Genomic DNA, 24,752 nt, shown 5'->3' with positions numbered 1-24,752 from the left:
GTTAGGGTCAGGTACTAACGGTTTTCAAGTACAAAAGCTCTGGTATAACTGGTTTCGGATATAACCGAACCGGTTAACAGGTAAAGGGTAAATAACCGTAAAAATAACCGGCTTTTAAAAAAATAGAAAAAAAACCCTAAAACTTGTTTAAGTTAACCAGTTTTGTAACCGGTTATTAACCGGTTTCTAAGCCAAAATGCATAACCGGTTACTAAACGCCAGTTTTTTCCGGGTAGAAACCAGTTATAGTGTGCACCTTTATGCATATATAGCCAAGTTGGTTTCAAAGATTAGTGAATCTGTAAAGTAACCACATCAACAAGGAAAAATGCCTTGGATCAGTTCTAAGCATATTGCATTGTAAACCAAATCGCGATTACAATTTACATTGTGCTCGCACAAGCAACAACAATCGAATACACCTACATGGATTTAACAAACACTGCGAAAGCCAAAAAAAACAATCTACTAAACAAAATACACGACAAAACAATATGTTATCATCTATATCTATATGTTTCCTATGTACTTTAACCAAGGTTGTCTTATGGGCATTTACAGACAGGTGGCTAGAAGTTAGAACGCACACATGCACGACATTATTAGTATGATCAAAAGGCTTAAGGGTCGTGTTGACTGTTTGACCCGAATACTTTAAAATGGTTCAATTTTCTTCAGATAGTAATAAAGGTTTAAGCCTTCTCTCTACTTCCTTGAATTGCAAGTCAATTTCTTCAAGAATCATGGTCAAAGCAGATTTGCAAGAGGCTTCATCTTTAAATGCTAGGGTCCATCTTCCATCAACCAATGATTTTGATCTTAGTTTAAGATTGGCGGCGTTTTTGGCGGTTTCGGTTAAGGGTAATGTAGATGGACGGATTCGAAGGTGTAGCCATCTTGCATGCCTTTCGTCTATTCTTGGCTGTAATAAAAATGCAAAAAACAAATTAGATAAAAATAAAGTAAAATACTTTTAATCCCCTCAGAAGATTGTTATGGACAGCTGGTAACTCATGAGCTAGTCGAGGTCAGCTCAATACAAGCTCAAATTAAGCTGAGTTTAAACGAGTTCGTGCCGCCCAAGCTTCACTTATCGAGCTTGTGCTGGCTCACGACTCTATTAATTGCATAATCCTTATTTAATATATTAAATATATATTTATGTTCTAATAATTATCATCTATAAAATTATGACAAAAATTACTAAATAACGTATCTTATGTTTTATATGAAAAGCACAGTTAATATATATATATATATATAATTATAGATATACATAATGTAATTAATAATTAATACTCGCCCAAGTCGAGTTTGAACTAGAAAACCTACTCACAAGCCAAGCTCGAGTCTTCGAAATAGAGCTCAAAACAAGCAAAGCTCGAGCAGTAAGGTAAATGAGCTTGGGATCGGCTCAGCTTGTTTACACCCCTACTGGCAACATCAGTGAATGGTTTAAAAGGTAAAATATAAGATTATTAACACTTACATTACATCCAGCCAAAGGCGCAACGACACGAACGGTTCCATAACTAGGTTTTTGAGGTAATTCCTCTGCGAGAACAATCCAACCAGAAGTCCCCATGGAAACTGCCAAAAAGCTAAAGTGACGTTCCTTCCCCCTCTCGAAAGCAATTCTACATGGTATTGCATCAACTGAAATTAAAAAAAAAAAAACATAAACAATCAACATTTAGGCATACACATATAATAATACTGAACACAGGTTATGGAATTTCTAACTACAATTCCTATGCTACTAAAATAAAGTAATTCTGATCTTTATCTAAAATAAATAATCAGTTATCATTAATACGAATCTAATAAACATAACCCTACTACAAATTCAAAAGACAAATATTTGTAAGATTAAGTTTATATTAATCTATTTATTTTATAAAATTTAAATATCCTATGATAACTTCTCAAGGAAGGAATCTGAGAATATTAAATCCCTAACAAAAATTAGGTGTTCGTTTTGTGAAACTAGATAACTTCTCGCGGAAGAAATCTGCGGATACTAACTTTCACAAAACAGAACTATTTGCAAAACTAGATAACTTTTGCAAGAATAAGGTTTGCGAAACTAGTTAACTTTTGCATGAGAAAACCTTGCGAAACTGGTTAAAATCTCGCAAATGAAGTCTTGCGAAACTAGCTTAATTTTGCGAAACTAATGTGGTTATTCATTTATGCGAAACTAAGGTCCAAACGTTCAACGACACTTAAATCCTAACGAAAGTTAGGCAGTTTTGTGAAAGTTAATTTTGCAAAACTGATGTTCCTATGACATTTAGTCTGTGAAACTGAGGTTGAAGCTAATCTGCGAAACTAATTAATGGGAGAGGTGCTCCTATTGCCTTTCATGATAAAACTACTGCACAAGGTAGGATACTTCATGAGAAATGGGAGAGGTGTAACCGAATGTCTCTTATGTTCATGAAAAAACTCCATTAGCGAAATCATTAAAGGATCCATTCCTAATTCACCTAACGCCAAGACTTAGCAAATGTGGAGGAACAATTCAAGGGAACTTCCAAGGTCCATGCTAGCACTCTCATTCTGAAATTGTGAGTACATCATGATGATGAATGACTAAGGCCCGTAAGCTGAAGGAATTAGACATGGAGATTAGTGACGGTTTTCTGGTGCACTTAATCATGACTTCTCTTCATCATTTGAAGCATTCAAAATCAATAAAAACACACAGAAGAATAAGTGGTCGATGGCAGAGTTAATTACTATGTACGTTCATTAGGAAGAGCGTAGAAAGTTGGATAGACTGAATGTTAGGGGTGTTCTTCGGATTTCGGGGTCTTCGGGTTTTAAAGTTTAAATCTTGACCCGAAACCCAACCCGAATCTCTCACGGGTTTTTCGGGTTCGGGTTTTTTCGGGTTGGGTTAATCGGGTTTCGAATACCCCAAAAAACAAAACAAAAAAATTTAAAATAAAACTACAATGCTAAAATTAAAACAATAAACAACATAACTTGATAAAACAATCCTAAAGAATTGTAAAACTAACTCAAACCATAATCGTCTTCAATCATACATGATTTGGTTGTTCGATTACGGTTGTTATTAGTAATAAACCGAAAGCATAAATTAACAATAAACAATCGATCTATAATAGTTGTAATGACAACAATCGATTAGGACCAGATTCTGATAACGTTAGTGGCTAAGACTAAGCCTATTATACCTAAAAACATATTTAATTTAAAAACTAAAAGTTTATTCGGGTTGTCCTACTTATAAATCAAACCCGAGAACCAACCCGAATTACTTTGGTTCGGGTTCGGGTTAGTCTTTTCTCGGGTTTGGGTTTTTCGGGTCGGGTTAGTTCGGGTTCGGGTACGTGTTTTCTCGGGTTGGGTTTTCAGGTTTCGGATAAAAGTGACAGCCCTACTGAATGTGGTTTACATGATGACTGCTAATCCGAAGAAGAGTAAGGCTAACGACATTAAAAACTAAGATGTTTTTAAGGTCAACAAGCTGAATTCAAGTGCAAGAAATTCTGCAATTCTGCAAAAAGACAAGTCACATGCAGAGAGACTGCTCAGTCTTTAAGGAGTGCGTAAAAAAGAAAGGTAACCATCTTCATATGATACTTGAGTCCCTTAATATACATGTTCCATCTAATACATGGTGGTTTGACTATAGTTCTATGGCTCAATCTAGAAGCTAGAAAGAAACCAAGGAACACTTGAACTCGGGAATGGACAAGAAGTTGTTGTAAAGGCATGAGAACTTTAGACTTAATAATGAAACCTAGTTTATGTATTAAAGTTTATGATAGCTTATATATTCCTAAGATAACTCGGAGTCTTGTATCGGGATCAACGTTAGACATAGACGGCTTTGTCGTCTCAATGTCATGGCAAACTTACTATTTCTTTAAAGTGTTTTGTTTGGTTGTGGTTATCTGGATGGTGGTCTCTATAAATTAGAACTAGATGATTTCTCTAAATCTTTGCTATCGTATAACTAGTTTTAATTTATATATATATAGCAATTTAACACTTATAATTCTGTATACTCACCTCCCACAAACAAATTAACCTTTTGCAACTTGCAAAACACTAACAATCATAGCAAGTAGGAACTGACTAAGATTTAAAACACTAACATAGAACACTAAAAATTGATAATTAAGACTTAAAACAATGATATCAGGAATGTCGGTGATATATCGGTCAAATATCGCCGATATTATTGGCACCAATATTTTACCAAGGGACCGATAACTGATATATCACCGCTAGGCGATATCAACTGCATAGAATACTTCAAGGTTATAGTTTTCATGTCGAGTTTCTTAGAGAAAGGATTGTAAAGTTTAGCTTTGGTGCAGCCCTATACTTTCATTTATCTTAGACTCGGTTTCCTTTATGTCGAGAGTTCATTAGAAGTTTTACAGACATATTTTGAGAACTCTATTGAGTATATGAACATCTGCTTTTAAGCCCCCCGTCCATAGGAATATAGGTAAATGTGAGCTGGCTAACATACTACGTACCATGTCCACTAGGTCCGTGCTTCTTCTCTTAGTGAGACGATCCCTTAGCCCTTACAAAACTCATAAAATGGACAAGGCGTCTCAATATGTCTATCGTAATATTCACCTCTTGTATCTTATCTCCCAACTTTAGTTTGTCGATCTAGTTGTTTTTCAACTTCAGTTTTATAATCTTCAGTTTTATAGTCTTTACAAGGAGTATCGATATTTTCCGCATTAACTACTTAGGTAATATGCTGATGTGGAGAATGAAACCTTCTTTAGAAGGTGGATGCCTTCCTATCATAACGTGTTTTTGGCGCTTAATGTTGGTGGGTGAGAGAGCTCCACAGCTAAGCGTGCTTAGGTAAGAAGTAGTATCAGGATGGGGGAAGTCTCCATCTAGGAAACCAAAAACAAATCCGTGAGGTGATCGTGGTTCGTCACGACCAAAATGGACATCATGACGAGATAATATTGGGTTGTTACAAATGGTATATGAACAGGGCTAGAGAAGCAGTGCCAGGTCGCGCGAGGATGCTGACCCTTACAGAATGAGGGCAGAAAGCTGATGTGATCCCACATCGGTTGTGAAGGGGGGCTTAGGCTTCCTTTCCTTATAAGGGGCTTGATACCTTCACCATCGTAACAACGCTTTTTGGGCGCTTAATGGTAGTGGATGAGAGAAGTCCACGGTTAGACATGTTCAGATGGGAGTAGTATCAAGATGAGTGGCCGCTTGGAAAGTCTCGACTTAGGCAACCGAAAACAAATCCGTGAGGCAATGGTGGTTCGTTCTAGCAAAAACGGACAAATATTATTATGCGATAATGTGGGGTTGTTACAAACTTGTTACTTTATCAAATATCCCGAACATTCAAAGGGTTATTGTTTCTATTGTCCTTCCCACATCACTCGTATTGTAGAAACCAAAGATGCCCATTTTCTTAATGATTACATGAACAGTGGGAATAGTGAAAACCTTCTGAAGTACAAGACAGGGTGGAGAAGGACTTGTCGCTTACTCTGATTACTCTTGTACGTGCCACACCACTTATCACTGCACCGCCCCTTACACCCTCGAAACCTCATGAGAATCCGAATATTCCTGAAGATGAAGGCACCTCAAACACCCAAATCAAGACGATGTTGAACTCATGAGGTCATCTAGGCCCAAAAGGCCTACTAATTTTGATAACTATGAAACCTACCTAACTTCTAGCTGAAATGGATGCCCAAAAGCTTACTAATCCTACCTTTATAACGAAGCCATTAGCAATTGTCATTCTTCTTAACAGCCTTTTTAATGGAACAAAGCTATGATTTATGAGCTTGACTCCATGAAGAAAAATGACATGTGAGATTTGGTTCAATTACCCAACGTTGTTAAAACACGTAGAATGTAAATGGGTCTTCCAAACAAAACTATATCCGTATGGAAACGTTGAACGTTATAAATCTAAATTGGTTGCAAAGGGTTTCACTCAAAAAAAGAGAACTGGCTATCAATATCGCATGTCTCTCGAAAGTATTCCTCAAGAATCGTTATGGCCCTCGTAGCTCACTTTGATTTCGAGCTACATCAAATGGATGTCATAACAACTTCGTAAACGGTGACTTGCAAGAAGATGTGTTCATGAAACAACCTGAAGGTTTTAAACATGAAGGTCAAGAGTATTTAATCAGCAAGTTAAAGAAATTCATACACCGGTTAAAACAAGCACCGTGTCAATGGTATCTAAAGTTTAATGAAGTCATGAAGAAACAAGGTTTCATTAAGAATCAAGTGGATCAACGCTCCTACCTCAAAATAAATGGGAGCAATTTACTATTCTTGTTCTCTATGTAGATGATATTCTACTGGCAAGTAATAGTTTAGACATATTGCATGATTCGAAGCGTTTACACGTAATTTCGACGTGAAGGATCTCAGAGAGGCTACTTTAGTAAGTTACTAGCATAGAAATACACCGATATAGATATAGAAAGAGTGGAATTCCAGGATTATCTCAAAAGGCCTATATTGAGCATGTCCTCACACGGTATAACATGCAACACTGCACCGCCTGTGTAGCTCCAGCATATTTAGTTAAGGGAGATGTTTTCGGATCACTTCGATGTCCGACAACAGAGATGGAAAAGGCACAAATGAGAATGATACCTTATGCAACAATAGTTGGGGGGCCTCATGTATGCTCAAGTCTGTAATCATCCAGATATCGCTTATATAAGATATCGCTTATATAACTAGCATGCTAGGTCGTTATAAATTGACTCATAGAAGGGGTGACAATTTGGAAGTGGTTTGTTATTCTAATTCTAAACTTTACCAAATGCAAAGATGATACAAAATCCAGTTCGGGTATTTCTTTATGTTAGCATGTTAGCAGGCGGACCTATCTCATAGAGGAGTCAAAAACACAATTGACGACATCCACTATGATGGTTGAATATACGTTCTTGTTTATAACACGACTTGCCAAGGAATGTTGCTAAAGAATCCTTGTCACTGGACTCAAAACCAATAATTCCATTTCTAGGCCATTGTAGCTTTGTAGTGATAACTCAGTCGTCGTTAGTTTCTCAAACGGTAATAGGTCGACTTGCGTTGGATAGGTCTTGTTACAAAGTACTTGTTCGTCCGTGAGAGAATTGAGGAAAATGATCTTTGTATTGAGTATATAAGTACAAAAAATATGCTTACAGATCCGGTGACTAAAGGTCTCGCAACTAAAGTATTCGAATAACTTGTTTCTAAGATAGGATTTACTAAAGACCTTATTTAGTTGCATATTTTTTCTTGCTTGTGTTTATAATTTAAAATTTTCCTCATTTAAACTTTGTTTTTCTAAATATGTTTATGCATGCCTAATTGACATATAGAAGTTGTTATACAAATAAACGTTAAATGGCTTAATCGTCTATTTGATCATACTTACTTATTGGATTGTTGTATGATTAATGGTAGTCTTGACTCTTGAGTTTATGTTTAATTCAATAACTGTATTTCTTTGCTCCAGTCTAAGTTTAAAACTAAAATGAGTATTAAATTCTGATCATACTTGCCTAATACTCGTCATAAATAATCCTTTGGCCTAGTGAGAGAATGTAAGATATATTTTATATTAATCTATTAAACCATCATAATGTACACTCTAAACGAAACCCGACAAGTGAATCATGGCGTCTACTATCAATCTGTTCGCCACAATGACTGGTTAGAGATTTATGTTAAAGTTTATTCTTGATTCCATCTTATTGGAAATTGGAATCGGAATTGATCAAAAAATATTCAAATATTAATAGTGGAAGGGATGAAAAGTCTTCTAGAGTGTATTTATATCCTTACAAGTTACAACATCCTAAATTGTTTAAAACTTGGGAATTATACTACATTACTACTAAGAAAGCAAAGAAGGGCATTGGTTAACCCATTTTGACCCGCATGAAGCCCAGGTTCAATAAGAGTTAGCAGAGAAAGCAAATGAACAACAGATGAGTCCAAAAAACTTGGCTCAGCACTTTATTCAAATACAAAATAGCATGATCTATATAAAACTAAATGTTAGACTCGATATATATAGCTATATCAAAAACAAACTGATTCTTAAAATTAACTAGAAATGAAATAACAGACCGGAAATAGAAAAACAAATTCATAATTCAATTTTAAAATATTATTTGCAAATTTTTTTTATTATTTTTGTGATTCCGAATTAACCCAATTCGCACTTCAAATTATCTCTTATTGACTCGTTTTGCCACCTTTACAAAGGATCAGACAGCTTAGACCCTCTATAGAAACTTTAGGAATCGGTGTGATTCAGAATTGACATTTATAGACTATATATGCATGTAATATATTATAATTTATAAATAAGTGATGTCCAAAATATGATTTTCAAACGATATCATTTAAGAGATAGTATGCATTTTATATTTTGATACACATTTTTAGTGACTTTCGATCAATTTTACCCGTTCCCTTTCAGCAAATTTTTATAATAATGTAATTGCACAGATTATAGATAAAAACACAACACACGTATCACTCCCACTAATAGATAAACGGATCAAGTATGCAAAAGTTATATAACTGGGTGAGCAAATACTAACTCAGATGTAACTCCGTGCTCAGTTTTGGACCAATAGTATTCAGACCAGCAGATTTCGCTCGGGAAACTTCTAGAAACTCAGCTGGAGGAAGAATAGGAGGCTGATCTGGTAAAGAACTACCGGCTGAGAAAATTTGAAGCTGATGAAGAAGCACAAACACCTGATTTCAAAAAGTTAAATATAAACTTCACATTTACATTCACTAGTTATATATAAAATATAGACATGCAAATATGCAATAAGGTTTGAATCTGGGGAAAACCTTAATACGCTCGTACATCGTTTCACCAGCAGCAAGAGATGATTCAGTGGGTATAACATCTATCAAAAAACCATGTCGAAAATCATGTTAATACTTCAAATCCATACTTAAATTACAGGTAGAAAGATAGGTAATAGAGGTGGGAATAAACCAAATTAACCGATAAATCCAAACGAATATAACCAAATTTAATAAAAACCAATGGGTTGGCTAAAATTTTTTTGGAAACCAAAATTAGTGGGTCAGTTTCAGTTGTCGATATTTGCATAACCAGCACAAGAACCTGAACTTATCTAGCAGTTAAAAAAATTCAAGCCCAAACTTTTAGGCCCAGTTACAATATTTTGGGCCATTTGAGTCAGGCCCAAACATTTCAAGACCAAATTTAGTTCACGGTTAACGATTAAATTACCCATAACTGAACCAAACTAACATGTAAAACTGATTAACCATAACCAACTTTACAGAAACCAACCGGTTATCATTCTCCGATTAACCGAAAATTCGGTTATAATTACAGTTTTGGCCCAAAACCAACCCATGCACACCCCTAATGGGCGGGTTGGGTAACGGGTATATTAAAATGGGAACACTTCTTGTTCACTTAAAAAAAACTATAAATAACTAATGCATTAATATGAAAACAAATTTGGACATCATATGCATAAAATATAGATTTTCAGAGTTTCAACATGTTAGCTAGCTTAGTTAATGTGACCATTTGGGATAAAAACGCAACCCAAATCAACCTATGCATAAGCAACCCAGTCAAAATTGCACACTCTGGTTTAAATGATTGAGAATATTAGAAGTCATACCACTCGAAGATGATTTTCTTGTAGGGAAGAGTATGGACTTGGGATCCTTTCGAGGGGAGGAAGCCTCAATTACTACAATTAAAAATAACAAATGATTTTATAACATATAATATAAAAACTTAATTTACTTCTCATAGACATCAAGTACCTCTTTTGCATTTTCTCCACTCATCACATAGCACCTGTATGAGTAGATCGGGCCAGGATCCTCTTTGTTCTTCAACAAGTTGGTTACAGCACTTAATAAATGAATTCTGTAAACATAAATTTACAATCAATTCTCTTCACACATCTTATTTTTCAACGTAAGGTAAGCTTGATTACAATTTTAACAAACATTATGAATATAACTCATTAACACAAAATATTGAAGTTACCTTGATGGATTGAAGATGATGAGTGTTAAACTCAGTCTCACTGTATGGAAGCAATTGCCTCAAAAGCCAACCGCCATCCCATAAAGCATCTGCTGAAATGCTTGTTCGGGAAAAAAGACCAATCAACGCATCAAGTACCTTAAACAAAGAATATGCAAATTGTCAGGATAAATATTACTTATGAAGTGTCTATTTAGGTTGTGTTCAAGTTTAAACATATCAAGCAAAAAAAAACCTAAGCTAAAAGAATGCTCTAAACGGGTTGAAAGACCACCCAAAGTATATTTTAAATGCATATAACCCCTTGAACCATTTCCTTCAACTATTCAGGCATATGGGCCCGAGTTCATAGATATGATATAAGCACGTTGAAAGTCATCTTAGAGGTAGTGATTTCAACCAATTTACCTAAGAAACTGGTTTATTTGAATTATGTTTCATCTTTAGCAAGTCAAATGGGCTAAGTTATCATGTTAAACAAAAAAGGAAACGGGTCAAATAGGTATAACATAATGAAATAACCCAGTGGTAGTATTTGTATATTTGTTGCACTCACAATTGGGTTTAACTTTAACATTAGTCAATATCTAGAGTTGGATATTACAAGAAGATACCTTTAGACTATGATAATGATAAATATAACTAGTCATATTCCCCCGCAGGCTAGGGACAAGGAACGAATGTAAGTTTGGTCTTTAAAAGAGAAATCTTTGAGTTGGCAGTGACTATGTAAAGAAACCAACAAATTGATCAAATTGTTGATATCTTTATAATGCCGTTGTCAAATCAAAGATTCATCTCTTTACAACCCAAGCTAGAGTCGTTCCCCATCCTTAGCAGGCGAATAAATATTAGACTCGTGACTTTGACTATGTAAAGAAGATGGTTGTAGTGAAAGTAATGTTTATTACTTGAAGGTGTAAGAAATACATAAACAACTACATCTATTTATACACAAATAAACCCTAGCTATCAACCCATAAAAGGCCCATGGGCTCTAGTCAACTATATGGGCTAAAACCCTAATTATAACTAAATACAACTAACACTCCTCCTCAAGTTGGAGCATAGATGTTAATCATGCCCAACTTGTTACAAATAAAATCTATCTGAGCTTTCCGGAGCGGTTTAGTTAGAATGTCTGCTAGCTGAAAATTTGTCTTCACATGAACTGGTTGAATGGAAGGAGGATCAGTTTGTGTGCCTACTACTCGATCTCTGATAAGGTGGCAGTCGACCTCAATATGTTTTGTCCTCTCATGAAATACTTGATTCTTGGCTATGTGAATGGCTGACTGACTATCACAGTATAACCTCATCAAGTCATTAGAAACAACCCCGAGCTCTCTGAGAAGACGACGAACCCATGTCATCTCTGATGTTACATCTGCCATGGCTCTATATTCCGATTCGGCACTCGACCGGGAAACCGTGTGTTGCTTCTTACTCTTCCATGATACAAGATTTCCTCCAACAAACACACAATATCCAGTGGTAGATAGTCGAGAAATCGGACAACCTGCCCAATCTGCATCTGAGAACCCTGATATCCGACCATCTCCTTCTGTGAAGGCACCTACACGACAATGACCCTGATCGGAGTATAATATACCCAAGCCAGGTGAGGTCTTAAGATATCTTAAGACACGAATGGCAGCATCCCAGTGACCGGTGTATGGTGTAGCCATAAATTGGCTCAGAACACTGACAGTAAAGGAGATATCCGGTCGTGTGACGGTTAAATAATTAAGTTTACCAACCAACCGTCTGTATCGCTCAGGATCTTTCATTGGAGGAGTTTCTTTGTAGGAAGCATTGGGGTATCAATAGGTTTACAACCCAGTAAGCCACATTCAGTTAACATATCAAGAACATACTTTCGTTGGGAGAGAAGTATTCCTTGTGGAGAGCGGGATACTTCTATGCCAAGGAAATACCTCAATCGACCTAAGTCGCTGACCTGAAACTGAGACTGAAGAAACTGCTTGAGTTCGATAATCCCGACCTCGTCATCACCTGTGATTATAATGTCATCCACATAAACAACTACGATAATCCTCTTTCCTTTCTGGTGTCTAAAGAAGACAGAGTGATCGTAGGCACTCCGAGTCATCCCAAACTGTCCCATAACACTAGAGAATCGACCAAACCATGCCCTGGGAGACTGTTTAAGACCATATAGAGAACGACGTAGTCTGCAAACTTTCGAGGCCTCCTCCTCAACAACGAACCCTGGGGGCTGCTCCATATATACCTCCTCCTCAAGAACACCATTAAGAAAGGCGTTCTTGACATCAAGCTGATGGAGCGGCCAATGATTAATGGCAGCAAGAGCGATACAAATACGGACAGATGGCATTTTAGCAACCGGAGAGAAGGTTTCATCGTAATCAATGCCATATGCCTGAGAATACCCTTTTGCAACCAACCGAACCTTTAAGCGGTGTAAGAAGCCATCCGGGTGTAGTTTAACTGTAAACACCCAACGACAACCAACAATACGCTTCCCTTTAGGAAGTGTTTCAAGATCCCATGTATGATTGGACTTTAGAGCCCCAATTTCATCTTCCATAGCCTGTCTCCATCCTGGGTGAGCGAGAGCGCTCGTCACATTCTTGGGAATCGGGTAGGAATCAAGGGTAGTGGTGTACGCATGAGATTTAGGAGATAGGTGGGTGTAGGCAACATAGTCCTGAATTGGGTAACGAGTACATTTCCGGGGTTCCTTGCGAAAGGAAATAGGTATATCGGGAAGTGGGGCACCAGGAGGATCATAAACGGGTGTAACAGAGGTTGTTGGATCGGGTAAAGATGTATTAGTGAGAGGTGTGGATTGCTCAGATGTAGACGGAGTATCGGAGGGTATTTCGGGGTCGTGGCCAGGGTGTGAATCAAGAGTCGCTGATGTTTGACCCCTACCCCGCCTAGCATATGTGAAAAGCAGTGACGAAGATTCTGTCGGTGGGTCAGAATCAGTAGAGATTGGATCGGTAGAAGGAATTGACACAGGAATGGTGGGGATGAAGGGAGATGTGGGTATATTGAGGTCGGGAAACGGGTCAGAAACAAGAGTGGAACACTCGAAAAAGTAAGGAGACTCGTGAAAAGTGACATCGGCACTGGTAAAGTATCGGTGAAGTGATGGGCTATAGCATCGATACCCTTTTTGAACCCGTGAGTAACCAAGAAAGACACAACGAATGGCTCGGGGATCAAGTTTGATGGTTTTTGGACTATGGTCATGAACATAGGCGACGCAACCAAATACTTTAGGTGCGAGAGGAAATGGATCATCGTTGGAAAATAGTACAGAAAACGGTGTTTTACCATGAAGAACGGTTGAGAGCATGCGGTTAATCAGATATGTTGCAGTGAGAACGGCATCTCCCCAAAAACGATGAGGAACACGTGATTGGATCATGATTGTGCGAGCAACATCCAATATGTGACGATTTTTGCGTTCGGACACACCATTTTGTTGAGATGTATAAGCACACGATGATTCATGAATAATGCCGTTGGTTTTTAAGTATGAAGAAAAGTCGGTGGAAAAATATTCTTTAGCATTATCAGATCGAAAAGTTTTAATGGTGGTGTTAAATTGGTTTTGAACATAAGCATTAAATTCTCGAAATATGGAAAATACCTCACTACGAGATTTCAACAAATAAACCCAAGTAGTGCGAGAATAGTCATCAATAAAGGTAATAAAATATTCAAAACCCAACGTAGATTTGATAGGGCAAGAACCCCATACATCAGAATGCAACAGTTCAAAACAAGAACTGACTCGATTGGGCACCCTAGGGGGATAGGGACGCCTGGTATGTTTACCAAGTTGACACGACTCACAATGAAAATTAAAAGACGAAAGTGGTAAATCTGGTCGCATTTGCCTCAGAACCGCTGTAGAGGGATGACCTAACCGACAGTGAGCCTCCCTGACAGCGGAATCACATAAGTTTGCTACAGGATGCGAAAACGGGGATATACGATAGAGACCTCCTGATTCAAAACCAGTACCAATTACCCGGTTTGTTCCTAGTTCATGAAAAACGCAGTGAGTTGGGTAAAAGGTCACAGAACAGTTGTTTTGTTTGGTAATCTGACTCACTGAACAAAGACTGGTAGGAAATTTAGGAACAAATAGGATAGAAGACAGTTTTAGGTTTTCCGAGTTACTGATGGATCCTATGCCGAGAACGGGACATGAAGATCCATCGGCAAGACGTACCGGTGCATGGGAAACATTTTGTAGACTAGAAAAAATACCCCGATTCCCAGTCATGTGATGTGTGGCTCCAGAATCAATCACCCATGATAAGTCAAGGCTTGAAGGTTTACCTGAATGTGCCGAGCTGGTTTGAGGATGAGGCAACTGGGAGGTAAGAAACCGTTGAATAAGATCATGCTTCTCTTTAGTAAATGTATACATGTATGTATTTTCGCCCATAGTGATACACGAAACTGAAAATTGACTGTGAACAGTAACAAGTGCGGGTGGAGGGCGGGAACAGATTCCGGCGTAAACAGTTAATCGTCGTGAACAGTTAATCCGGGCAGCGAACAGTAATTCCGGCAGCAAACAGTAACTTCCCGGCAGTGAACAGAAATTCCGGCAAACGAACAGTAACTTCCGGCAGTGAACAGTGACTTCCGGCGTGAACAGTGACTCAAAAACTTGTACTTTCAACAAGGCAGGGGCTTGTTTCAGATCTGAAGGCTGCTGGTGACGGCTGGTCAGACTCGGGTTCGGGTCAGATCGCGGCTAGGGTTTGGATCGAGAGCCGTAGCTCTGATACCATGTAAAGAAGATGGTTGTAGTGAAAGTAATGTTTATTACTTGAAGGTGTAAGAAATACATAAACAACTACATCTATTTATACAAAAATAAACCTTAGCTATCAACCCATAAAAGGCCCATGGGCTTTAGTCAACTATATGGGCTAAAACCCTAATTATAACTAAATACAACTAACAGACTACAATGAGTACATTAAACATTAAGCTCAAGCATGCAAGTATTTGAGAAGACGAGAAAGCTTGCAAACAATTAACCACATGCTAACAAAACATATTGACCGCATGCTAACAAAACATATAAAGAGCAGGGAAAAGAAAAGTACTAGACGTCTATGTACATGTGGGCTTTCTCCAATTTCCTGGTATGAACACGACACTTCATATTGGTCCTGTCAACAACAATGGAGGTGTCAAAAAGATCCCAATTTGCAAAAGATGTCACTTTTTCATGTATATGATCATCTAGGCAACAATATTTATATTTGATGCTCTTCATTCTTACGCAAATTTCAACTAAAAGGTTAATGAGGACTCAAGGAGTATAATGCATCATACCTTTAATCTTTGTAGGTAAATATTGAGTTCGCCATCACTCCCATCCTTCGATGTACTATTTACTGAAGCAAAAAGTTGTTCATCACCAGAGTCCTCACCGACCAGGGCTTTCTGCAATCACAAAGTATACAAGGCATTACACTTTCACTAGTCAGAAAAGAAGTATATAATACTTCTTTTATCTATGGTGTTAAATGCTTAAAGCCAAACTTTAGAAAGAGTCAATATTAAGTAAATAAGGCCTAAATCAATTTAACGGGACTAAAATGATCTAAAGATGAACTCTTACTACATCATGTTCAAAGATACACAAAATATATTAAAACAAAAACATAATTACATGTACTAACCCTTTATTATACGGCAACGTAATTAGGTACTTACAATTCTCCACAAAACAAGTGAATAATAAAAAGGCATATAAAGCTGTGCATGCGGGCACATTGAATTGCGGAAAAAGTAAACATTCTCAAAAGTTTTTAAAATAAAACCAAAACTTTTAGATAACCCACCCCGCGCAAGAAGAGAACTTACAAGAAAAGTCCAAATATGAAATCTAAGTATTTAAATAAAATAGAAAGTTTGACTAAAACTATAAAAGTTTAAAAGCATTGATGCTTGTACGTTTGTGCTTCAAAAACTTGTACCACACGCACAACTCGGTTAGTCGGTTTTAAACGAAATTTGCATCAGTACGTAAATAAAAATAAGCACATAACACAGTATTTTCAGAATTTTATGAAGTAATAAAACATCATGTTTTAAAAGCTATAACAGAAAAAGGAAAAAAAAACAATGTGAATGTGACATGTGGCATAATCTAATTGGGTATAAAAAAACAAAGTTGAAAATTGAAGGGTGTAGTAAGTTCATGTGGGCTGAAACCGTACCTTAAGAAAAGAAAACAATACATTAATTAGCTTGTACTATGTGCTTTAAAAGTTCTCTTAAGAGAACAGTAAAACTCACTCACAATCAACATTCGGAACTTAATATATATAAAATGTGAAAAATCTAAGTAAAAAATATTCATTTTCCCACCACTGTTATAAAAGCATAAACAGTAAAAGAATGTAAAGTTATCAATCATTTATTTAAGAAAACAAAATTAAAAAAATATGAAAAATCTAAGTAAAAAGTTAGAACAAACAAGCAAGAGTTTCTTATGTTGTTGACGTTGTGGAAGGATTCCAAGAGCATCTAGCATTGATTCATCAAGCTCTGAAGTTCAAAAAAAATATGAGAATATATGTAATCAAGCAGAATCTGACAATACGAATAATAGCATTCAACCTTTAGTTTGCAAAAATGTGCCCAATACACTCAAAGAACCAACCACTTGCATATCATCTCCGCTTGTGATGTAAGAAATCAAAGCATCCCTGTATAAGAATAAGAAGTAGGCAAGTGTCTTGTAATCCCCATACACGTTTTACAAATCAGTAAATCATAACAAAGAGAAATTGATGCTCGTTTTTAGCTATGTGACAATTACTAACAAAAACCAAAATACTGAAGTAACAGCCATTATCCGATTGTTTCCATGATACCATGAAAAATATGTTTGTACTAGTTTCCTTCTCTGCCACATCGTTACAAATTTAAGAAACTAATACTTGTAGTGGTAACTACACCAATCGTTCAAGAAAAGTAGACAAAACTCAAGTTGAAAGTATTTGAAGAGCTTGTATCATTTTTCAAACTACAACCATATCAAATGTACTCGCTCAAAAAGCTGAAACCACCTATCAATATTTATGTTAACTTGATAAATCTAGAGGTTCACAGACTTGTTGACATTTTATCTATTTAAAGTCGCATCCAAGCTAGTAACAGGTATTGGTATCTGGTATGTATAGCAACTTAGCAAGTAGCACATATTTTCATTAAACCCATAAATTAAAGAGTGACCACACAGATATATATATACCAAGTGTCATATATAATCAATAAATTTATTATAGCAAATGTTTCATTAAATACACTGTCATCAGAAAAATAAGACCTGGTGAACAATCGAAACAAAGGATAAAAACCAGAGGTGGTATATTCAACCTGTTTATTATCTCTAATAGGTAAAATCAGAAGAAAAAACTGCTGTGAAAGTAACAGGTCAGATGAAAACATGTAAAAAATCATCCAAAGAGTACTTTTTAAGCATAAAACCTAAAACTCACTTCATTAAAATTATTAGATTACTATTGTAATAACATATACACACTGATTATGTATACAAAAAATAAAAAAAGGCTAAAAAAAAGCGTTTTGAGGTCAGCCCAACTTGACCATGACTATGTGTTTCAACTCAAACATGCTTTCACCGTTACCCAGCCCACCCATTTTTCCACCTCTATTCAAATGGTTGTGCAGCAAAACATAAGGATGCCACCACAAGAATTAAGTCTTTTTAATAGTAAATACCTTAAAACTGAAGCAGAACGGCAGCAATGATGTTGACCACTTGATGAAGTAGATAAACTCGGAATAGAAATCATCATGCTACTAGAATCCAGATTTCCACTTGGCTTCTCATCATCTACATGGCTCACATCATCATGGTCCACCATGAATCCATTGTGCTTAGCCTCAAACTTTGGCGAAAACGATTCAACTGAACAAATTAAGGCAGCTGCAACAGTATTCGCTAGATCTTTAATCTTAAGAATCCGCAATATGCAACACAGCAGATAAAGAGAAGTGACTGAGCCGAACTTCCTCTGAAATAACAAGATTCAATGTTTAGTAGATAACTAAATAATAGTTTTTAGTAAAGGTGTATGATAACAAGAAACATATAACGAGAGAAAACATATACATCGGAAGCTTCAGCTCTTAATGAAGGAAGAAGCATTGGGAATATGAGAAGTTTCAACATGCCGTCTGTAATTAATGCTCCGACATCTGGAATGCCAGCAGATACAACATCACTAAGATAGTATAAATTGTCTTCAATTTCATCCACTGCAGAGAGTATCCTAGAGGTTGATTCTGAACCCTGGCTCCTGTGTCATAGCAAAATATAATGGTCGGTTAAATGAAACTAACATATCATGCAAGATGTATAATGGGCCTAAGCCCAAGACCGATCTTGTGCCCAGCCCAAAAACACCGAACCTTCTAAGCCTGGTTAAGCACAAATGGTTAGGCCCATTCCTAGGACTGGTACTAAAAGCCTGGTTCTTTAAGCCCCGTGAGTAAAATTATTTTTCTTTTCATATAATATATTTATTCCTAACTTCTGGGTGATATATAATGTTTTTTATGAGTTAAAAGTTTAAAACTATTTTTACACATGATGTAAGCTTAAATTTGCATACTTTTATACTTCGTATAACATTCTTGCTAAAAAATTTGTCAACTTTGAATTATTGAATTTAAAATGTATTGCTTTAGCTTAAAACATTTTTGTAGTAATAGTCTAAAGTTATAAAGGAACAACTGAACAGCTTAAAAGTATAATTTATATATGAAATAAGTCAGCTTTTAAATAAATAAAACGGCAAAAAGATTTGGCATGTAAGAAGCACTGGGCCCATATACAAGCGCACAAATCAGGTTTTTGGCCCAACCCGGTTCAGGTTAAAACCGGATCGGGTTGGGTCAAAGAAAGCCGAACCCGGTTTTCGATGAAACCGGTTAGGGCTCCAACCTGGTTTTTAGGGGAAAAGATCGGACTTGACCAGTTTGAACCCGGGTTTAACCGGTTCGGTTCGGTTTGACCTGATTCAAACTGGTTTCAAGGAGGAACAGGATTTAGCAACTACTTTAGGCCTCCTTATTGAAAACTATCAAACTAATAATAATTTAAGACAAACGATACGCACTCTGTAATAGGTGATACCAATCCATTTAAGCTAATGCAGTGTTCTCTAAAGAATTTAACCAAGTTCAAGAAGTAATCGCCATGAGGGGTAGTAGCAATATATTTATTAACATATATGTCTCCAACTGCAGAACAAACATGAGTAAGAATTACTGTAGAATAACACCAAGGGTAATTTGGGGAAGCAAATATATAATATTAAAAAGAGCTAACCATGATAGATATTTAATGTCAATGCACGAACTGCGGTGCGAATCATGCCCTCTTCATGAAAAGCAAATCGAATTGCCTCAACATATAGTGGAAAAGCAACTATTTCCTCCTAGATACACAGAAAAGATGAAAATGTATATTGGTACAAAAAGAAAGCAAGGGGTAGATAATATACATGCACACACACAACACACAACACACACACACACATATATATACATGCAATACATAAATAGAACAGATACAAACTTACTTTTTCAGTCTTAACAAGCAAGGATATAGTATTTTTGTTTAACTTCCCACTGATTGCTCTTCAAAAGATGCAAATTCAAATCAGTCTCGGAAAAAAAGATAAAACTCAACAGATAAAGCATTTGAATAACAGAAAAATATAACTGTTGAAAACCAACAGATGGGTGTAAATATAGCTAACCTTAGGAAGGATATATAGTATGACAAAAGCTCTTCATTCCGAAAGTCAAAAGGATAAGTTATAAGAAAGTTTATATGTTCATTACTAAACAAATAATCTGCACATTTACCAAAAAGATATTAATTGTTGACATGTAGAAGCAAATAAACAATTTAAAAAAGGAAATATAAAACAATTCTTACATATTGAGTGATCACTTTTCAAGTTCTGAATCATAATGCTCATTGTTTGAAGCAACTGAACTGAAACAATCACATTCTTACTAATCTTCAGTATACGTACAAATTCCCCCATGACCTGTTTCTCCATAAAAAACCTGCCAAATGGGCATCATTAAACATGTATCTTGTTTAATATTGTATAAACACAAACGTGTGACAATGTACAGCACAATTATAAAAAGTATAAATAGAGTAAAGGTCAAGTTCTCAAGAACCGCACTCAAAGAAGTTCAAGTCATGCTGGTCGCCATATGTTATCAACTCTGCAATAGATCTCAGTGCCTCAATCACAAAAGCCTATTGCAACATAAACAAAGTTAATGTCACTGACATTATTCATCATTGTACAAATATATTGCTGTTTTATGAATTCAAAAACAAAATACATAAAATTCTAGATGGAGTTATGGATCTTTTACCTTGTTAACGTCATTAACAACTTGAATTTTCATCAGCTGGTCAGTTATATTTCTGCAAAGAAAGTTAATCAATTGCAGGGTACAAATATCAAGATTGTTTAGCACACCATAGATATGACTGATGTTCAGTAAACAAAACAAAATCGTACATTCATCATCGCTTACTAAATAATTACATGTATTTTATCATTTGATCTTCTTCAAATTTGGAAATTACAACCCGATGTGCAAGGCAGCCACACAAGTACATTTAAGTAGTTACTACAGAATAAAAAATAGGAATGAGCAAATGGTATCGTACCGGTACCGCAATGAGCATTTCAACACAAGTACCAATACCAAGCTTTTAAGAAAATCGGGATCGGAAAATTCGATACCGGTATTTTCCAAATTTTTGCCTACAATACCGGTACCGAACTAAGCATTTTCGGTACCGGTACCAAGTTTTTGGAAAATTTGGGATCGGTACCGAGCTCATCCCTAATACAAAAGACTTAAATTATCACTTTAAAAAGGTAAAACAATAGTCTTACGCTTGTGATATCTTATATACATATACTTCCACAAAAAGATATTTTATTTGCATGCCAACACTCCAATAACTAAGGTTTGGAATATGGATATCTGTTTTGTATTCTCTTCCCACTATTCTACTTTTTTTTCGTATTTATAGTTTCATACACACTCGTCCTCTAATATAATTAGTTTCTCTTAATAGCCTTTAGTTTATAAGTTTGTAGCATATACATAACAAAAGTATTTGATTGATCTTCATGGATGATTAATAAGGTTTAAAAGTTAAGATTATCTTGACAAGTTTCTTCTTCAATTTAGAATTCTATGTGCTTTATTCATAGATGCATTTGCTGCACTGCAATTTTAGTATTCTTTTGGCAATGCTGATCATGATACTTGTTAGTCAAAGCTTTCTGTACCCTATCAACCTAAGCCACTAAATCATCATAACATAAATTTGCCCTAAAACAGTTATCCCAACCCTAACAACTAACCTAAACAACCAGTAATAGCAACAACAAAAGAATCTGATTGAGCTTTAGTTCATATTCATGGTTTTATACACGCTCATCCTCAGCTTGATTTTTGTTTCTGTTTCAGGTACCTATCTCTTTTATTCAAACATAATTAGTTTCTTGTCAAGTATTCCTTAAAATTCCTAGCCTTTAGTTTATGAGATTGTTGCACATGCATGACAAAAGAATCTGATTGAGCTTCATAGATAATATAGTTTGAATCATAGTTATTAAAAGCCCACGTTTCTTGCGCCTAGGCCCATTTTTCAGGCAACGCCCAATAAATGAGCTTCTAGTTCCTAGGCGAGCGCTTCGTCATTATCTACAGCAGGTATAATGAGAAGATAAAATCCGAGAAAAAGAAACACACGGAATGCTAGTGAAACTTAGATCTAGGAGAGGTCAAACAAATTACATTGAACATCTTGTTAATCAAGTTTTGGAATTACATTTGAATCTTGACTATTTTAGAACTTTTGGCACTAATTAGATGATACTAAATGTTATATAATAACTTTCATTTATCTATTTAAAGAATAATATTATTTTCCATATACATAATATACTTTAAAAAAAATATTTAAGAGCGTTTTTTTAGGCCTTTGTCATTTTTGCACTCTACGCGCCTTAATTGCATTTGATGACTATGGATCGAATTAAAATTATCTTAACAAGTTTCATCCTTATGTTATAACGTTACATCCTTTATGTACATATGCATTAGCCACACAGCAATTTTAGTATCTAAGACAATGCTAATCATGATAACTATTCCAACCGGTAAAGTTTAATCTAGTCAAACCTTTCCATACCCTATCAACCTATAAACATCACATGCCCTATCAAACTAAAGCACTAAATCATCATAACATTACCGCAGGCGTTCTACGTTCTAATTTTGCCCTAAACTAAATCTCCCAACCCTAACAACTAACCTAAACAACCACTAACAACAACAACAACATTCAATCAAATTTCAAAATCAAATTCAAATTCAGATCAAACAACAAGCAACAACAGTTAGGTAATTTACCTGAGTTCATCCAAGGTAAACCGATCTCTAGCTCTCCAAAACGAAAACCACATGTTTCTCCAAATCAAATCAACTCTCACAAGTAGTCTAAATTCAACATCCTCATATCATATATAATATCAATCTCACAATAATAACATTCCACCTCTAATCACTTCAAATCACCGTCAACTACCAAACTAAGTAACTATAAGCCCTAATTACGACCTAATTATGACCTAATTTGAAACGGTTACCGTAGAACCTATCGAATTGAAGACGAAGAAGAGCGTATGATTATCGATCGAGTGTGTGTGAATTTGGACGGTGAGATCGCCGATTGCCGATAAACTTTCTTCCGGTTAAAGGTTAATAATAAGATGATTGTGATATTTATATGTGTAGTTGACACAACAAGCTTAAAGGCATGAGCTGGCAAACGGCATATGGGTTATTGGGTCGAGTTTTTACTGATATTAGTTGTGTGTAGTGGTGCGTGGGTTAGGGTGAAAAGGTGTGGTGGCGGAGGGTTGTTGTCGCCTAATTTGTGTAAAAATAATAGTATTTTAATAATTTGACTGTTGTCAAACGGTCAATAATAAAATAAAAAAATTAATTAAAACAATATATTTATATATATATATATAAACATACACCTTCTCTATTTCATATACATTTCATATCTTTCTTCTCCATTTCATATCTATATAAACATACACCTTCAAAAAATCTAGCAAAATGAATCCTAGAAACAACCCGAACCAACCGAATTCCGTGGAACTTACCGCTGCCATGAGAGAAATCATAAAAAAACACGAAAAGTGTGACGAGGTACTCAACGATGCCATGAGAGAAACCAACAAACAACACGAAAAGATTTCCGCTATGTTGAAATTGCGGGAAATGAGTAAAGAATACGAATCCCTCAAAGCGGCCAGGTTACACAAAAAAGCCGCATTATTACAACGACAACGAATTGAAAAAATGCACGAATATTATGGATATTAGTATTTTTTTTTAGTTATGTATTTTTTAATTTTTAGTCATGTATTTTTTAGTTGTGTATTTTTTTTGTATTTCTTATTAATTTTAATGCCTTTTTATTCAATTATTTAAATAAATTGGTTTTTTTAGTTTAATAATAAAAAGAAAATAATAGAAAAATATATTGTGGGCCCAGTTTGTAGCCCCTACACTATTACACCCCAAAAACAAATTTCCACCCTTGCTGACTGGGCGGCACGTGTCGCAATCCGGCCCCCATTTGTAGCCCCTCCCCTACGCATAGCCTTATGGGCATTGTTTTGTTGTCTTTTGAGGAGGTATTTATAACGGCCAGTTGGAGAGAGTTTTTTAAATATGCGGTTTCGTGTATGGATCTGAGTTCGAATTTGATCGGGTATTAAAAATCGGGTATTGGTAATACTCAGGTCGGGGTCCGGATATTGTTTCTAAAAACAATACCTTATGCTACCAGGTATGCCATATCCTCCTCATATGGCCACACTCATGATGTCTCAGTATGGCCAACCATGGCCGAGAAGCTTACAGTGGCAAGCTTCTCTAGGGGCGATTTAGAGAAGGCCACTAGTTAAGCTCGATAATGGGGTTAGGCCTATTGTCATAGGGGCGATTTGGAGAAGGCTTGTATCCAAGGTAGCTATGATGAGTTTTGAGAAAGATATGGCAAAATACCTTTGTGATTTTTAATCCGGGGGGGGGGGGGGGGGGGTCCCAAGTGAGGTGGAGGTGGTGCTTCGTAGCACAAATAGGTTTCTTTATATTTTCCACTCTAATGGGTCATTGGTCTTGCTTACAAACGTACGGTCGATTTTTCTAATGCTTTCAATATGGTGGATATGACGACACTCTTGCAAGAGGTTTGTGCCAGATGCCCATCTATACGGACAACCGACTAGGTTATATGTACGGAACGATTTTATTTTGTCAGCTAAACAAGGGGATCCTTTGGGACCCCTCCTATTTGCGTTAGCTTACACCCCCTCATTCATCGAGTACGAGATTGTTGCAAGCTACTATTCCTTGCATGGTACTTAGATTATGGCACGACTGAGATGCCATTGAAGTGTGATGGTCGGGTAAAAGTCATATATATTATGATATTATTTCTTTACTTTTAGTTTATATATTATGTGAACTTTGGTACTTT

At 36.1% G+C, this 24,752-nt stretch overlaps 1 protein-coding gene across 1 annotated transcript; it reads right to left on the bottom strand.

Moving 5' to 3' along the window:
* Nucleotides 1-536: 536 nt before the first annotated feature.
* LOC143622638 (protein TRANSPARENT TESTA 9-like) lies at nt 537-22,880 on the bottom strand. The gene is made up of 21 exons (XM_077093727.1): nt 22,604-22,880; nt 20,540-20,591; nt 20,341-20,417; nt 20,082-20,215; nt 19,900-19,996; nt 19,720-19,777; nt 19,467-19,575; nt 19,255-19,378; nt 18,246-18,432; nt 17,852-18,147; nt 16,724-16,812; nt 16,581-16,651; nt 15,431-15,541; nt 15,199-15,264; nt 10,073-10,210; nt 9,844-9,949; nt 9,696-9,767; nt 8,878-8,936; nt 8,616-8,775; nt 1,490-1,656; nt 537-922 (listed from the first exon to the last, which is right to left on the bottom strand). The coding sequence occupies exons 1-21, from the start codon at nt 22,654-22,656 to the stop codon at nt 665-667; spliced, it is 2,484 nt and encodes an 827-aa protein (XP_076949842.1). The 5' UTR covers nt 22,657-22,880; the 3' UTR covers nt 537-664.
* Between the last annotated feature and the right edge of the window lie 1,872 nt (nt 22,881-24,752).

This window comes from Bidens hawaiensis, unplaced genomic scaffold (genome assembly GCF_021521415.1).
Source record: "Bidens hawaiensis isolate Kalapana, Puna unplaced genomic scaffold, B.hawaiensis_p1.1 tig00003237_1, whole genome shotgun sequence".
Lineage (NCBI taxonomy): Eukaryota > Viridiplantae > Streptophyta > Magnoliopsida > Asterales > Asteraceae > Bidens > Bidens hawaiensis.
Note: the sequence above shows the minus strand (reverse complement) of the source record. Positions and strands in the feature narration are given on the sequence as shown.